This window comes from Phalacrocorax aristotelis, chromosome 14 (assembly GCF_949628215.1).
Source record: "Phalacrocorax aristotelis chromosome 14, bGulAri2.1, whole genome shotgun sequence".
Lineage (NCBI taxonomy): Eukaryota > Metazoa > Chordata > Aves > Suliformes > Phalacrocoracidae > Phalacrocorax > Phalacrocorax aristotelis.
The window spans coordinates 10,451,595-10,469,260 of NC_134289.1; the positions used below are offsets into that span (position 1 = coordinate 10,451,595).

The 17,666-nt window shown below is 38.0% G+C and overlaps 1 protein-coding gene and 1 long non-coding RNA gene across 2 annotated transcripts in view; one reads left to right on the forward strand and one right to left on the reverse strand.

The window, feature by feature from the left end:
• Positions 1-17,666, forward strand: part of LDB3 (LIM domain binding 3) — a 131,560-nt gene that overhangs the window by 96,371 nt on the left and 17,523 nt on the right. Inside the window, exons 10-13 of the mRNA XM_075109755.1 lie at positions 4,532-4,696; positions 6,349-6,456; positions 11,909-11,953; positions 14,706-14,833. Coding sequence (XP_074965856.1) covers positions 4,532-4,696; positions 6,349-6,456; positions 11,909-11,953; positions 14,706-14,833 — 446 coding nt within the window. The remainder of the gene's footprint in view (positions 1-4,531; positions 4,697-6,348; positions 6,457-11,908; positions 11,954-14,705; positions 14,834-17,666) is intronic.
• The window catches only part of LOC142064603 (uncharacterized), a 69,098-nt gene that overhangs the window by 17,827 nt on the left and 33,605 nt on the right, over positions 1-17,666 (reverse strand). Inside the window, exon 6 of the long non-coding RNA XR_012663163.1 lies at positions 339-497. This is a non-coding gene — a long non-coding RNA (uncharacterized LOC142064603). The remainder of the gene's footprint in view (positions 1-338; positions 498-17,666) is intronic.

Consider the following 17,666-nt stretch of genomic DNA (forward strand, 5'->3'; position numbering starts at 1 on the left):
AATTCTGTCTCTCCCTCAGATAGCTGCTATTACCTAGGAAATTGGTGACAAGATAATAAATACCTGATTTACAAATCTCTCTGTAATCTTTGTTACCCAGGCCTACAGCTACTACACATGCGCCACAGTATGTGACCTCAAGTATTTGGCATCCTCCTAAATCATGCACCACAGATGCCAACACTGACAATGCTAAGCCAGTGCCCTCCAAGGGGTCTGTGAGGCCTGGAGCGGGTACAAGTCAGAGGGAGGCCAGTTTCACCACTACTGGCCAGAAAGTCCCTCTTTCTTCATCCAGTAAACAAAGGTACACTGTGACGTGTAACTGCATCGCTGACCTGGTTTGGAGCTTTGGAATGGTTTGGTAATAACGACCTCTAACTCCTTCGGATGGAAATCCCCATTGCCTAAAGGGCAGGTGTCCAAGTTCCACAAATTCCAGCAACTCCTAGTTCACGAGGGTTTTACGTTTCAAGTGGCACCTGTAAGGAGCTCACCTGCAACACAGAGACAGCAGTCACTGAGCACCTTCTGCAGAGAAACAGCAGCTGATATTATTCACTGTATTTCTACAAACATTCCCATATTCAAATGCAAAACTCTTCCATGTTATGCCTTTCTCTAAACACCTTCTCCAGCACTTTTTTTCTACAAATGCTACAGGAGATAATTTTTCCCTGTTCATTTTTATTTTTGCTCCCTATATTTTCAATTCCTTACAAGAGATCTGTTAGAGGATTTGAAACAAAAAGAGCTTCATGCATTACAAAAAGGAGACGAAGTATTGCTTTAATAATCCACTCGATTGTTATTTGGAGAGAAAGTCTTAGGACTTTACTGAGAGAAAGAAGTGTAATCTGCACTTAGATTTTAAATGTTAAGAGTGTGTTTGTTGCTGTGTTTTCTCATGGTTGTTAACCATTATTATCCTTTTAACCTCTACTGATCTGTGTTCCTTTTCATGAGTGAAAATCAGCTGAGAAGAGATATGTGTGTTTTGTTTTCTTCCATGTAACTTACTCACATTGTGCATTTTATGTTTATTTGTTACCACAAATATGGAGATGTTTGAGAACATCCATTTCCTTTGGTTTTCCTTAAAATGCAAAATACTGTAAAGACTAAAAGTACACAGAAGGACTGTATTAAAAAAAAACCAACAAAATCTCTGTAACAGGTAATAATGAAACTATTATAATAGATGATCTATTTTATAAAGCATCATTCACATTTATCAGTTCTTAAAATTCTTCTGCACTCTTTCAGATTGAAAATCTAGAAAGGAGGGAAAGGAGGTAATCTTGAGGGGAAAAAAATTATTTTATTTTAATATCTAAATAAAATTACTTAAAATTTAGAGTGGTTAAACTAAAAACATTCCGGTTAGTCTCAGTTCTTTCTATAAAACTGAGTAAAAATCAGTTACCAACTGCATATATTGTATGTAACCAGATGACCCTAATTTTTAAGGTTTATATGTATTTCATTTGTATTTATTCCAATTCCTTGTTCTCTTAATTAATATATTCTACCCCACAGGAAGGTGATCAAGCCTCTAACATTTTAATCACATAAAAAGAAATATTGCAAACAGCATGCAAGATAAACTTGTTTGTATTTCTTTTAAATTTTATAAGGTATTCCAGTATATTTGCATTTATTTTATTTATATGTGTTTGTCCAGTTCAAATCTGTCTCCACACAGGTCCATGTCCACATACGTTCTTTCTTTTTATTTCTTCTTTCTTTTAAATATATATCATTGGGTATGCATTTCAGTTAACATTCTGGAGATCATTACAACCATTAAGTAACTTCACTGTTTTCTTCTATTCAAGGTATGAAGTCTTGATTCTTTTGAAATCTGTAGCAAATCCCCCTCACTTCAGTGAAAATAGAAGGGCAAAATAAGTGAAATCTAAGTTTGTATTTGTTTTTAGGACATGTATTAAGTTCCATTTTTATGTGCTATATAGATTCACTCCTTTCCTGTTTGTCAAATCAAAGATGTGTAAGTACTAAATTTTGACTCAGCACCCTTTAATGTGACAATCCCAGTACCCGCTGTTGCGCAGGGCGAAAGAGAAATCCTGCAAGTTCTAGAGCTCAGTAACAGACTAGCCCATGATCCGTAGTCGTGATGTACAAGATACAGCTACGTAGCCTAGGTCATGGACGCTGTGTTAGCTAAGCGGAAGAATTTACATCACAATGCAAATGCATCAATGTGGAAGAACTGATCTGAATTTCAAATGCATATTATGATGGACAAACTCTTGCAAAACTGTTGCGAAACTTCTGGTGTAATGATTTGAAAACCAGAATTGCACACAGGTGGGTATTTTCAGGCGCTCACTGGTTGTGTGTGTCATGGCAGATGAAACTTATAAGGGAGAAAATACAGATTTTTCTGCTTTTGTCGTGGGTTGCATTCAACTTTGAAATTGGTGGGCATAATAGCCACACCCCCATCTCAGCTAATCAAACAGTGAAATACATACTCAGCTGAAATAAAAGACATCGTTGTTTAGGCGACTAAACCATACGAGAAGGTGGAGAAGAGGGAGGAGGACAGGAGAAATGGAACAGTCCCTCACAGAGCAAGGGGTATCATGAGTTCTGAAGTACCAAGCGCTCATTCTAGATCCTGGGAAATACAACTTGTTGAGTCAGTGCTTCTGAGAGAAGCAAAAGAAAACATTCTGTAGAATGGCTGAAAGACAGAGAAAATATTTGCACAACTGCAAATTTGCATAGGAAAAAAAGCTGAGAGAAAGAATGTTTGAGGGCTAAGGTTTGGCTGAAAGGTCACTTTTGTTATTGGATACTTACTGCCTCAGAAAGAGTGGCAATATAATTATGAGTTAGGGCAAAAGAAGTAAAAAAATATCCATTGTGCTGTTCTACCACTGCTTGTGGACAGGACAACTATGGCATGCACAGTCATGCCCAGATGTAAAAAAAAAAAAAAAAAAAAGATGTATTAGGATAACTCCTAAAAGAAAATTAATCTACAGCCCAATAAAAAGGCATCAAGAAAAATGTCCCCTGTGCCTGGGGGTCATATACTTATATATCACTGAATTTGGTGCCCCAAAATAGTATAATAATCTGAAAAATAAAATTGCAATTAGTTATTTTTCCGTGGCTTATTTGTTCTGTGGATAAGAGTTAATAGAATCCACAGTAAAATGTGCCTAAACACAAAATTAAGTTTTTGTCTTCTCGTTTCTCTTTTTCTTTTTTGGGTGGTGGTGGTGGTGTTTAACCCCCTTTTAATTTTAAACGACGTAGTGATTTTTGTTAGGTTTATTGACAAGTGAATAATGAATGTACATATTATTATTCTGTTGTTGATATTAAGTTCACTGAAACAGTAATCTTGTAAGTTCACTTAATGATTTTTTTTTCCTCTGATGTAAGAGCTAGGGGAAGACAATAAAATGAACGTCCCCAAAGATTAGTTCATCTCTTAGCAGTGGATGGCTCTGACTACGCCACCTTGCAAAGCTGTCTAATAGATGACTGCCCCATTTGTAAGAGATGAGTGAGGCTGCAAGGCTGAAATATGGTGACGAGCACTGGGTGCTCTGACAGCAGGTGATGAAAGACACTGGTAGTTCAGTAGGTCACTAAAACGGCCACTGGATACAAGCCTAGATTTTTAATTATTATTAATTTCAATTAATCTATTTTGCAATCAAATAAAGAGAAAATAAATTAAATGTTAATATTTCTCTGCTCCATGCTATCAGTGCCACAGCAGCACAAGAGCGCCACAGGGATAACAACTCATGCTCATCACCCAAGTGGTTTTAAAACTGGTGCAGTAAAATTTTATGCTACATCATCTTCTTGTATTTTACATATTGTGCTGTGTGCAAAAAGGCAGCTTATTGTTTGATGGGCTGGCCAGTGTAATGTAAGGCGAATTTAGGTCAGACATGGACTGACAATCACTGGACTCCTTTTAAATATCTTTCCACTACCTGGATCACACAAAACTGATTCAGCCCAACACAAACCTGTGCTGCCTGGATTCCCAGACTATCAGAACTTGCGGGAAGCCTGCTGATACAAGACTGTGATAATATCCTTTAAATTGCTTTTCTTCATCTAATTGAACAGTTTAGTCCTAACATAAACTTCAGCTCCAGAAGTAAATATGGGGTGAAATTTATCCTAGCTTAAAGAGTTTGCGACAGGCTCTTTGCAACCATTTATGTACTGCGTGCCCAAAGCCATTTCCTACCACTGGTTTCAGTGGGAGCAGGACTTAAATGCTGTGCAACACCTGGGATAAATTTCAGTCAGGCAGGACCAAAACTGCGTTACAGTCTTAACTGCACTGCCAAAAAGGCCTAACAAATGTCTTTTTTTTCTTCTTTGCGTAATTATGCTTTTCCCTCAGTAACACAGCCTGCTACTATGTTTGAGGCTTCAGGTTCAAACATAGTAGGTTTTATGCTCTACCTTTAAATACGCACCTTCTTAAGATGCTTCTTGTTTTATTTAATTTAACTCTAATTAGTACCCCTGTTGAGCATGCTCCGGTGTCTACCAGTTCTGCCTCTGCTCCTGCTCCACTTGCTTCAGCACATCAGCCTGCTACTGCTGCTCAAAATACAGCCAGTCTGATGACACCACCAGCAACCACCTCAGTAGTGCAAGAGTCTTTCTCGGCTTCCTTCCAAAGGTAATGCTTTGTTGCTTTGTCCTTTCGCAGATACACCCCTGTATGGCTCTGGAAACGCTGCATACACATTCTTAACTGAAGAATGTAGTATGTAAAAGCTGTAGCCTATTTTATATGCTTTTATATATTTTGGTGTGTTTTCTTATATTGAAGTACGTTGTTCATGTTTGCAAAGAATTTGCAAAATAAAAGTGCTCTAAGAAATAACAAAAAATAGTTTCAAGTCTGCAATGCATTTAATGTGTCCAGAAATCAAGCCTAGGGTTAAAACTAGAAATGTTTTTTTCACCACTTATAATAAAACCAAAACAGCTTCTTGTAACAGTTACGGTGGTTGAATGAAGGTTCTTTTACTAGTGTTTCTGCAATATAACATGAAATGGAAAATTAGAAAATGTCATTCACTCACGTGATTGAGCTTACCCTACTGTAACAGATGTCAGTAGAATATGCTGGACAATGAGCAATATGTCAGTCAAACCATGCATTTGATGATTGACTTGCTCTGTAAGGTATTAAGTCAGTTAATTTCTATTAGATTTATCTACTCTGTTTTCTCCAAGGAGATTTAGTTATAGAGCTAAAGTGAGTTTCAAGGAGGTGTGCGTTCAATACACTTGTAGTACAGGAGGAGTTAGAGTTGTATATTAACAGCTGTCAGGCTGTGAAGAAACATGTGGGATTTATACTACTGTCACTTAAATTAGAGTAATTTTGGGGATAGTGAGAGTGAATTCCTTTGATGCATATTATTCTTTTCTTTTAGGTTTTTTCCTACATTAATATTCCTAAAAGTTGTATGTTGTAGTGTGCTTTAAAAGTCCAGGGAAAACCACACTTCCAGTAATATAAGCTACTTTAAAAAACTGAGACATAAGATGTGATCTGTTGTATCTTAGATGTGTGCAAACGGAATAGGAAATGTTCTCTTTGCTCTATTTCTTGTTTAATTTTTGCTAGTTGAGTTATTTATGTATACCAGCTACGTAGTTTCTCACTTTAGTTGGTTTTTACCTAACCGTGACCTACTGGACTCCAGTGTTTTTATTCCAGTGCAAGAAAATCAATCATCCAGCCAGCAAAGGACGTTTGACTAAGGTATTATTTTGTAATTCAGAACTGTGCTGTAAGGTACTTTTACATGAAATAATGATACAGTTTAAGTAATTTTTATCCTGCAGTTGGAACTGTAACATGAAGAAAATGGATTATCTAATATATGCCTCAAAAATAAATGCCTCTACTAAACTAATCATGCCAACAACTTGCGTGTTAAATAGGAGAATCTTTTGTCTGGTACTGCTTGCATATTAAAATGTTTAGCTTGAATTCAGACTCAAACATCTTCAGATCTTGCAGATAAACACACGTCTCGTTGACAAAAGTCCTGTCCTGAAATATTGTCCCTCTTAGTTACTGATAGACTCGTGTTTTAAGATATTTACATAGTGTGTGCATTTTGTCTTGTGTTCTGTAGGAATGTGCTTGGTTATGCTATTCTGTAAGTGTGCAGATGTGTGCTACAGCAAATCTGTTCCTGGTAACTATGCAGCATTCCTCTCGTACCTGAACTCCAACAAAGCTTGATTCTGATGTCACTATTTTTGTCCTTGTTAAATTATTTTGTACATGCTTTCATGTGTCTTCTGCAGAGTGCTTGCAGCCCCCCGCTCTCTTTCACAGCCTAAGCCTTCCCATGGGTCCAAGAACATGTCATTAGCAGCTTCCACTATTTCATCTGCTATCTCATCTCAGTCTAGGTATATCTGTAAAACTCTCTTCTTTTTCTTTTAACTTAATTTGGTTTTATTCTGTATTACTCTCTCTGATTTAAGGTTTTCAGCTTCTCAAGAGATTGGCCTGGTAGAGACTATTGAAAAGTGTGATGTGTTTAAAGGAATAGCCTTCTCGCTTATCTTTCACATTAAAACCAAGCTAGGAAACACCTAAGTTTTAGATTTAGGATATATGACCTAAAGGTCCTTTTGGAACAAAGGTGTTTCAGTTGGTTGGTTTGTCCTGTTTTTGCCATCTTAAAATGACAATATTTGTCTAATGACAGTGGGTAGGAATCACAGACTTCTTTTTTTCTTGCTGAAAACATGGGATCACAAGAATCACAGACCTTCTTTTATCATGCTCTTAATGATGACTAATGAAAGATGACTGATGGGGAAAGGTAGCATCTGCCACTAGAAAGAGAGAATGCTGCTGTACTGCCTCACTGCTAAGCCTTTTCATTGCTTTCATTAACACTTTGTAAGACTAACAGAGGAGAAAGCAGTAGATTTTAAGATACATTTTTTGAATGTAATCTTCAGAAGTAATGAAAACCTGGATCAGCAATACTTTTGAAAATATAATTGTCCATGTCTGTCTCATCTTCATATAAAAAGGTAGTTAGGAATCACCCAAAAGTGATGCTTGAACAAAGCGCACAAGTTTGAAGGCTACACATCGAGAAGTATAATGATCTTTCTCAAGAGTAGCATAGAAAACAGCAGCTGAGTGCTATGCTCAGGTACATACTTGAAAGCATTCTGGCTGGCTTCACATCACTGAAACCAATGCAACAATGAAGTAGCTACAGAACGGAAGATCAGAAGAGTTCTGAGTTTCAGGATGTAAACGTGACTGTTTACAGCCATGGGAGTTGCATAGGGGATGTAATTCTCATATGGAGCTGATAAAACATAAGAAGTAAAATTAACTGTTGATCTAATTCTATTTATCTGGGTGGAGGTACATCAATCCTAACTTTAGTTTCAATTAAACTATGAAGTTGGTGAACGTCACCAGAATGTTACTGAGAATAGAAGGTAAGAACCAGGTGCAAGGGTGTTTGCTCCCATTGACATCTAGTTTTATGTATGAACTTTCAAAATTCCAAATGATGAGTTATTTAGGGAATTCTTATTTGTGGGTATCCATAATAAAATACCTTAAGAGGGTGTAATTTTCACACTGAGTACTCAGTGCATTTCAGAAGTAATTCTTATACTGCTTTTTCATTCAATCCTGTGGTACGATTAGGCTCTTAAATGTCACCTGTATTGTTTAATCCACTGTTTGTTTTATTAAGAAATCTCTTTTAGTCAGTTGGAATGATCACGTATCTCTAGGAGAAGAGGGTCCCATACAGTTGTTGTAGGAGACAGTTAAAAGCCTCTTATCACCAGGGGAAGTCCCTTGTTTCCTAAGCAACAACGACTGTGGATATTTGAGCTTGTTTATAACGCTGGCATGCAAAACCTATTTATTTCTTCTGAGCTACAGAAAAGACTCAGTTTTAGTATTTCTCTCAGTTAAGGAGCAAAATGTATGCATCGGTCAGAACGTGAAATTAAACTGAAGCCTTGGTGACTACTCTGGCCAGACAGAGGACATTTATTCCTGTCTCACCGGTCTATCTTAGGAGCCATATAAATCTGACTATGAGAGGTATATTTTTACACACCTGCACAACAGATTTCCTTGGTATTCTACTAGCTTCAGTGAGAATTGTACATAACAGCTAATAATAGGTCTCTGAAGCCTGCATGTACTAATAGTACTGCATCTAATACTTTTTATTTCTGCAATATATACGTATTTCATTGAGATTAGCGTTGATGTCACAAGAGGCTCTAGTTTTTCCCCTTCAAGAAAAACAATCAGATAATGAAAGACTTTCATTTAATGAACAATTTTGGAGGAATGCAGGAAGATAAAATCACACACATGTTGCATATATCACTTTTAGGACTCCATTGGTAAAATCTTTATCAGGTTTATTTTATTTCCCACCCAGGATTAGAATGGCATTTTTACACTTGAGTGAAAAAATTCTATTCATTGACAATTTCTGAGTATCTTGAATAGGAGGATACAAAGGGAGGGCTAAAGAACACATCACATTTTTAAAATGTTGAAACTACAAATTTCCCAGTTTTAAGAAATGGCTTTATTTCAGAAATAAAATTTCCGTTGGATTTTGTTTTTATTATTCTGTGAAGCCGTCTGACTAGGCAAAGGCAGACATAGATCTGAACACTAAGAATGCTGCTAGTCATGGGAGCCATTCTAAAATTGGACTATTGAGTTATGAGACTGTACTTGGAGTCATCTAAAAACTCCAGAAACCCTTATGAACATGTGAATCATAGCATTGTCAGCTTTTAAATCTGTTATAAAAGTGATAGATCTCTAAAAACCTTTCGGAGAGGGATGGTTTATCATCACAGAAAATCCTTAAAATAAGGCTGCCCAAGCAGGCGGAAGGCATGTTTTCACCAAATGGTTAATGCATGCATACTTTTTTTAGCTGAAGGCTATTCATTTAAGAAGCTATAGTTCCTCCGTATTAATCACAGAGCTATGGATAGACCTTCTGAATCCCAGAACAGGCACTCTTCACATTGAAGTATGGTAGCTATGTTGGTCAGGAATAGAGTTATAACAGTTATTTGGGACAGACTGACAACTGCTGGCATAGCTTTCATTTTCTGTGCTAGCTTTGGTACGAGAATTAGATGCAGATATCTTTTGTAATCTTCTGGGATAAATCTACTTTTCCATAAAAGAGCTATGTTTTCATTGTGTCTTGGAAACAACAGTTAAGCAACAATTATGTATAATTTACATATAAACAGGTAATGAATTAGGATAAGGATAGCCATCATTTGCTGATGCTACTTGCATGGCTTTCTTAATGCTTATAAAATATGAGCCTTTATCCATTTCACTTTAATTTCACATTCCTTTCATGGGGAGAAGGGAAGCATTTGTAGTTATGTATCAATATGGACTAATCAGTGTGAATCACAATTTTAATGAGTAATGAGGATAAAAAGATCACCCTGTGATATTAAAATTTACTTCCCATTCAAATGTCTTTTATCTCCTGCATTGGCGTGGACCGTTTTACCCTTTCCTGCCCTTTGAAAGGAAGCAGGTTGTCTGGGGAGGCTATGCCTCTCCATTCTTGAAGGTTTTCAAGACACCATTGGATAAGACACTGAGCAACACGGTCTGACCTCAGAGCTGGCCTTGCTTTGAGCAGGAGGTTAGATGAGAGACCTCCTGAGGTCTCTTCCAACCTGAAAGATTCTGTGAATCTATGAAAAACAACTGTCCATTTCAGAAAGCAATGCTTTAACCAGGCTACTAAAAACTGTTGCTTATACCAGGCATTTGTTTATGTCCAAGATATAAGAACTACAGGTTATCAGCTTTATACGCTGCTGCCCTAGAATCTGACTTGCCTATGGATGAGACAGGTATCATGCTGACATACACTTCAACTTGGTATCAGCAGGCAATTTTTATCATCTTAGCTAACACCTCTCTTGGAAGTTCAGTAAGCCAGCCTTGGGACATAAAGGCATATCAGAAACTTGTAGAACCTCTGAAAAATTGGTTCCCTGATAATCAGGTGCAACCAGCAAACTCAGTTTAGTTTTTGTTTTGGGGTTGTTTTTTTCTGAGGGTTGTGTTGCAATTGAAATAGGTTCTTTATCTTTGTGCACTACTTCCATGTTTGTTTAAAAAGCTGCCATGTATTATAGCTAGTGTATTCAAACATAAGGGACTAAAACTGGCTTCTGAATTCATTTAGAATTCAAATTTTTGAGCATCTGACAGTTTTCATTTAGAAATCAAGCAATGCATTAGCACGCCAATATATGGATGTAAAAATTAGTTTCAGCCTGACATATGCCATTGGAGCAACGCAGCATTTCATATAATTTTAATTCAAAATAAAATATGGATGACCTCAGTTACAACAGTATCGCCATCCTGTAAAGCACGCTCAGGTAGAATGAGGCTGAGATTATGCCACTGTTGTTCCAGTGTTTGTTGGGATTTTTTTCCTTCTAGATACCTTATAAAGGTCCATCAAGGAAATGCAGGATCATTTCTTGATCTATGTCCTTAACTATTTAAATCTGATTTTAAGCTTTAGTACATCAGTTCTATAGTGATTTTGCTTTTGTGAGCAAAGGCTGTATGCATAACACCTAACAGGAGTAAAATCTTTATAATGTTCCTAAAGAGAAATGTTTGAAATAAGTCATTAATCCTTAACCGACCACATTACTCTCACTTCTAAATCTGCAATGTTAATCTTACTTTCTCACTTAACGATCTTACTTACAAAGAAGAAAGCATAACAGGAGTGTTTTAAATAAGCTACGAAGCTCTTTATGCAATAGGTTATTCCATCTGGAGGGTAAACGCAGGGCAACCCATGAGACAGCACTCTGGGAATACAAAAACAGGAGAAACGATGGAAAGGGTTATGATTATGGTTCTAAAAAGAAGGTGTAGCTTCTGTGATCCTAGGATTTTAATCCAAGCGCTGTGTCTGTGGTAAAGGGAAGAAAAACTGTTCTCCAGAAGCTGGGAAAATAAGTGGCTTCTGGTAATTCTGGCAAATGTGGCAAGTGCGCTCCTGTGGGATGCGGTTGTTGCCATGTAGCCCTGCACTGCTCTGCGTTTAGACAGGAGCTGTGTTCATTCTGAATCCTCGTGTTTCTCAGATCATACATTCTGCAGGCTTTTAATTACCTTCTGTATTTACATAAATGAATCATTTATGTTGTGAAATGATGCTGCTTCCCCAAGGGAAAATAAAAATCTACCTGTTTATCTTAGACTCTGTTTAGCAAATGAGCAGTAGAATGGTACCGCAAGGGAAAAGTTGAACGTAATGTCTTGATGTTGTTGCTTCAACTGCTTCCAGCCTGCCCTTTCTATGGGGTTGTCCCAGTTGCCTCATAAGCCGGGAAACTGAGCTCAGCTTTGGACTTTGGTTCATTCAAGGTCTGCTTTTAGGATCTGATGCAACTTAAGCTTATGACCCTCACACAAAGAAACTCATTTTTCTGTGCTAATACCAGTAAATGGGAAATGTCACAGCAAACAGTCTAGTGGTTGAATTAGAATCCCATAACTAACGAATGAGCAAAACTGGATGAGAGTGACTTATGGAGCAATAGACTCAGCTCATTTATTTATTTTACCATTATTCAGGCTTCACTATGATTCCTAGCTTAAATAAGATAAGCAAAATGTAATGTAATACTGATCTTATGTTATTATAAATACATATGTGTTGTTTACTTTAGCACTTAAGAGCACCTCTTATTCATAAGGAAATGCACTGTAGGACAAGATATCCCAATTTTCTTGGTATATTTTTTTTCAAATACAACTTTTGTCTCATTGTAGTTTCAACCGGCATTCTTCCACCTCCATCAGCTACCAGTCAAAGAGGTATACAAATGTCTTGTGCAGCTACTCTACCTTAAAAGCACTTAACAAACCAGTTTATTGCTGCTAGTAGGCATCTAGTGAAGTATTAACATAAAAATCTGCTTAGAAATATTTACTCTTTCTTTTTCTGACAACTAATAGTTTTCAGAGCCAGTATTTAATTTGCTGCCTGTCACATGCCATTGGCTGCTACAGATAAATTCAGTAGGGGTGCTTTCACTGCTTCTAGAGACGCCGTTGCTTCCTGTTCCATTAAAGCATCTTTGATCTTTAGGGCATCTTTTTTTTCTTTCTTTTTTCTTTCTTTTTTCTTTCTTTTTTCTTTCTTTTTTCTTTCTTTTTTCTTTCTTTTTTCTTTCTTTTAATCACACACTATTTCCTTTTCTTCAGCAGAAGTTCTGATAAATCTTTTAACTTCACTAAAACCCTTAATGATGCAGTGTAACACTTTATTTCTCTTTGACAAGCCTTTTCATCTTTCTTACTCCATTTAATATGCATCATATACGTGTAAAAGAGTTCAGTAATTGACTTCTTTTAATTTTGCCATTATTTTGGTACTATGAATACAATTTTTTTTGCGTGATGTTTTTGATTTTTTTCCCCTTCATTTCCCTGAACATACAAGGAAAACTAGTGGCATGGTTTTATCATGCTATTAACTTTGGGAAACACTTGAATTTTGAATAACCATTTTTCTTCATGACAGTCCAAGTATCGCTAATCTGGCTCAGAATTTCTTTATGTATTTTGCGCATTAAGAAAGCTTCAAATGGATCTTTCTACCAAAGGACCTGCACATCTGGGAGTAGACTTTCCTGAGTGTATGCCATTTTTAGATTAAGGTTGTATGACATGTGATTTAAAATCTTTGAATCCACGTTTTAAATAATAATCACTGATCCTGTAAAGGTGAGTATGTTTTACTGGTTTTCTGTCTCATTTGCCTTGAATAGTAGATTTTAAAGCAAGGAGAAGTCTTTTGATGGTGTGTATTTAGCTAAAGACCCTTTGGAAGCTGTATGTGAAGCCGGCGTACCTGAAGTGTTACATCTTCCTGTCTGTGCTCCAGTAGGAGCAATGATCCTCTGTCCAGTCACCCCAAGTGCAGTGTGCCCTTATGCCCTACAGATGAGGCGGTACCAACAGGAAATAGATGGTAAGAATGGAAAGTAAGAAGTCCCACTACGCTTAGAACAGCTTTGGCGGTTACAGAATCACAGCACAGTTCACAACAGGATTTACAGTGAATACAGACCACTAAAATAGTTTCTCTTGGAGCATCCTGTTCACTCGTGGTATAGCGGACCCAAATCCAGCCCTAAGCCCTAGACTAGGTACAGAAATAATCAGCTATAGGCATTGTAGCAATAGCTATGTTTCTAGGTCTAACTAAATAGACAAAAAAAAACCAAATTAGCCTGAGGCAGCAATGCTGTGTGAACTAAATCTATAGTATAAGCACTGTCAGAGTAGCAAAAGATATGTTGTGAGGATAGGTTTATTTTGTTAAGAAATAAAAATCAAAAGGTTACGTTTGTCAGAATGCTTTTTACCTGTACCGGAAAGAATTTGCTGGGTTTGCCCTACGTAAAAATGATAACATGTTTTCTCCAGATGGCATCTGTTTCCGCTGTTAAAGAAAGTACAAGTCAAGATGGACAAGTGGTCTGGCAAAGCTTCATTTCTTATGCTGACAAATGTTTTCCTATAGACAAAGCCACTATGGAAATAACTCCTGAACTGTCAGCACCAATGTGTAGGGATCTGGTTCATACAGATAGTGAAGCTGAAGGGAAAAAGAAAGTAAAACTATGTTATCAGGGTGAGTAAGAATGGTGTTCAATAGTGAATGGGTTTTATTACTGCCCACATCTCGGTATCTGTTGCTTCCCTTCCTTCTACTTCTTTATTCTCTGTTGCTTGCTTTGTTTGTAATGCTCTTTTAGTGGTCTAAGAAGCAAAAACACTACAAACAGAATCATCCTCAGTGATAGGCAGAGAGGCATATACTTCAATGAGTTACTATAATCAAACTGAGAATCACCATCTGAGTCAGAGAAAAATGATTTCTTGTTGATGTTTTGCAATCCTAAGCAAATGTTTTTCATCTAGGAATGCAGAAATTGCATCATAATAATGCATATCACATGCTTTTGGGTTAGCTGAATCTGAACATTAGGAAAATTAACTTAAGTTGTGGTTTCAGTCTAAATAGGGAAAAGAGTTAATTCCAGAAATGTTTTTTAAAGCTCACTACAATCTTCTTGAAAAGAATACAACGTTTATAAACAGTAGTTAGTATTTGTAGTGGTAGTAGTAGTAATTGTGCTGAGCCAGTATCTTTTTAATTCAACGAGATATCCCTCACTGATTTATCTTAGACAAGAACAGGCCTGTTTGGGTTTTCTGTCCCTCTACAAACAAACTTTGCATGCATGTTCCTGAAGTCTGATCCCTTGTTAAACTGAGAATTCCTTAAATAAATTTGTCATATTCCTTCAGTAAGCTATTTTCTGTGACAAGAGCAACTTGGCGTTATTTCAAATCCTTATTTGGCTGATTTTTCTTTCCAAAGAATTGTCAAAGCCTTTATTAGCAATGATAAAGACTAATGAATCTCACAGTATTCTCTCTGTAGCTTTCAAGGACAGTTTCTCTCGGAGTGCTTTGGAAGCTGCTAGATCTCTTATTTCATAATCAGTAACTTTTGCTGTTCATAAAGTTGCTCATACCTTCATTTTGCTTTTAGAAACACAAGCCAATCATATACACCAACGCCAGTTTCTGGAACCTACGGTGAAAGTCCTGCTGCTTCTGCTACTTCAAAACCCAGAGTTGTTACTACTGCCAGCATAAAGCCCTCTGTCTACCAGCCAGGTAAGGTGACTTCAAAATAACGAAAGGATTCAGAACAAAGTACTGAAAGGATCCACAAAAGAAATGCGCCTGCATTTCTCTTAGGAAATGACAATGTAAAGAATGCACGTTTTGCAATAGGACACATACACACCAGGAAAGATTTATATACGTAGAACCAAATGCTGCTCGTTGCTAGTTTTGCTTCAGATTATCTGAAGATTGAGGATTTTGTTGTATTTGTGTTCTGCTTGAGAGTGAAAATGTGGAACAAAAGGAGGAAGAAGAATAAAAGCAAGGGAAAAACCTGTTAAAAAAAAAAAAAAGCATAGCCTGACTTGTCAAAAGAAATACATTTGGAAAATAACCCAGCACACCCAATTAGGAGCCCAATGACACTTCAGAACTGATAAAATAACTTAAGAATGCACAACTCAAGAAGGAGATAAAATAAATGAAGGTAGCTTGAGTAGGATATATTTGCAAAATAGAGAAGGCCGTACATTGAACTTCTCAAACTCAGGTTTATAAAGAATGACCTATTAAAGTACTTCATAATGCTATGCTTCTACTCCCCACAGCTCCAACTATGGAAGGAATATATTTGATATATTTGGTAGCCTGGGAGTACCAAGAAATTGTCGGAGCAGCCAGGGATCATGTTAGGAAAGCTAAAGCCCCAGTAGAACTAAATCTGGCCAGGGATGTCAAGGGCAACTAGAAAAGCTTCTATAGGTACATCAGTGGTAAAAGGAAGTCTAGGGAAAATGTGGGCCCTCTACTGAAGGAAACGTGAGACCTGGTTACCCGGGATATGGAATTTTTTGGAGTTTCAATGACTTTTTTGCCTTAGTCTTCACCAGCAAGCACTCAAGCCACACAACTCAAGTCACAGAAGGCAAAGGCAGGGACTGGGAGAATGAAGAACTGCCCACTGTAGGAGAGGATCAGGTCTGAGACAATCTAAGGAACCTGAAGGTGCACAAGTCCATGGGACTGATGAGAAGCATCCATGGGTCCTAAGGAAACTGGCAGATGAAGTTGCTAAGCCACCATCCATCATATTTGAGAAGCTGTGGCATTCCAGTGGAGTTCCCACTGATTGGAAAAGGGGAAGCATAACCCCCATTTTTAAAAAGGGAAAAAAAGGAACACCTGGGGAACTACAGGCCAGTCAGTCTCACCACTGTGCCTGGCAAGATCATGGAGGTCCGTCCTGGAAACTATGCTGAAGGCACATGGAAAATAAGGACATGACTGGTGACAGCCAACTTGGCTTCACTAAGGGCAAATCGTGCCTGACAAATCTGGTGGCCTTCTACAAGTGGGTTACAGCATTGGTGGGTAAGGGAAGAGCAACTGATGTCATCTACCTGGGCTTGTGCAAAGCATTAGACATTGTTCCACACAACATCCTTGTCTCTAAATTGGAAGACATGGGTTTGTTGGATAGACCACTCAGTGGGTAAGGAATTGGCTGGATGGTCATACTCAAACACTTGCGGTCAACGGCTTGATGTCCAAGTGGAGTAGAACAAGTGGCATTCCTCAGGGGTCCGTATTGGGACTAGCCCTGCTTAACATCTTTGTCAGCAACATGGACCATAGGATTGAGCGCACCCTCAGCAAGTTTACCAATGACACCAAGCTGTGTGGTGCGGGCAACACGCTGGAGGGAAGGGATGCCATCCAGAGGGACCCAGACAGGCTTGAGGGGTGGGTGGGCCTGTGCGAACATCATGAAGTTCAACAAGGCCGAGTGCAAGGTCCTGCACATGGGTCAGGGCAATCACAAGCACAAATACAGGCTAGGCAGAGAATGGATTGAGAGCAGCCCTGAGCAGAGGGACTTGGGGGGTGTTGGTTGGTGAAAAGCCCAATATGACCTGGCAATGTGTGCTTGCAGCCCAGAAAAGGAGGCTCCAGGGAGACCTTATAGCAGCCTTCCAGTCCCTGAAGGGGCCCACAAGAAAGCTGGAGAGGGACTTTTTAACACGGGCATGGAGTGATACAACAGGGGGTAATGGCTATAAGCTGCAAGCGGGTAGATTTAGGTAAGGTATATGGAAGAAATTCTTCACTATGAGAGTGGTGAGCACTGGAACAGGTTGCCCAGAGCAGCAGTAGATGCCCCCTCCCTGGAAGTGTTCTAGGCCAGCCTGGATGGGGCTTTGAGCAACCTAGTCTGGCGGAAGATATCCCTGCCCGTGGCAGCAGGGTTGGAAATAGATGGTCTTTAAGGTCCCTTCCAACCCAAACCATTCTATGATTCTATGATTATTCATTCATGTGGAAAATGTGCTCCTTGATGTTATTTAAATTCCCTTTGTATTAATGTGTTACAAATGGAATGAACTTCTAAAACCATTGATGACCAAAATGTGAACCTTCAAAATGAAGAAATTAAATGAGGCAGCAGTATAAGTCTAAATGCAGTTCTGTTTCAAATTAAGCTTGTTCTGATCTTAGCAAGATAATTAAAAACGTGATTTATATCTTGACAGTCAAGTAAATATGAAAAGGCCAAGAATTCTAACAATCTTGAACTCTGTCTTCTGTAATGCTCTGTCTCTGGATCTACTGAAATGAAACCAGTGCAAACTTAGACATAAAGCAAACAGACAGATCGGTTGATTGATCTTTGTATTTGAGATATAAAGGTGGAAAAAAACCAGTTCAGAACTATCATGAGCTATCTAAGGGTCTCAGAGCCAAGAAAGGTTTCCGCTTCTCCTCATTTGCTTTTGGTTAAGTGTGTCAGCGTATACGTATATGTTGTCACTGAAGGCAACTGTTATTATTTTTGTCTTGAAAAAAAAAAAAAAAAAAAGAAAGCTGGGATTTATTTCCATAA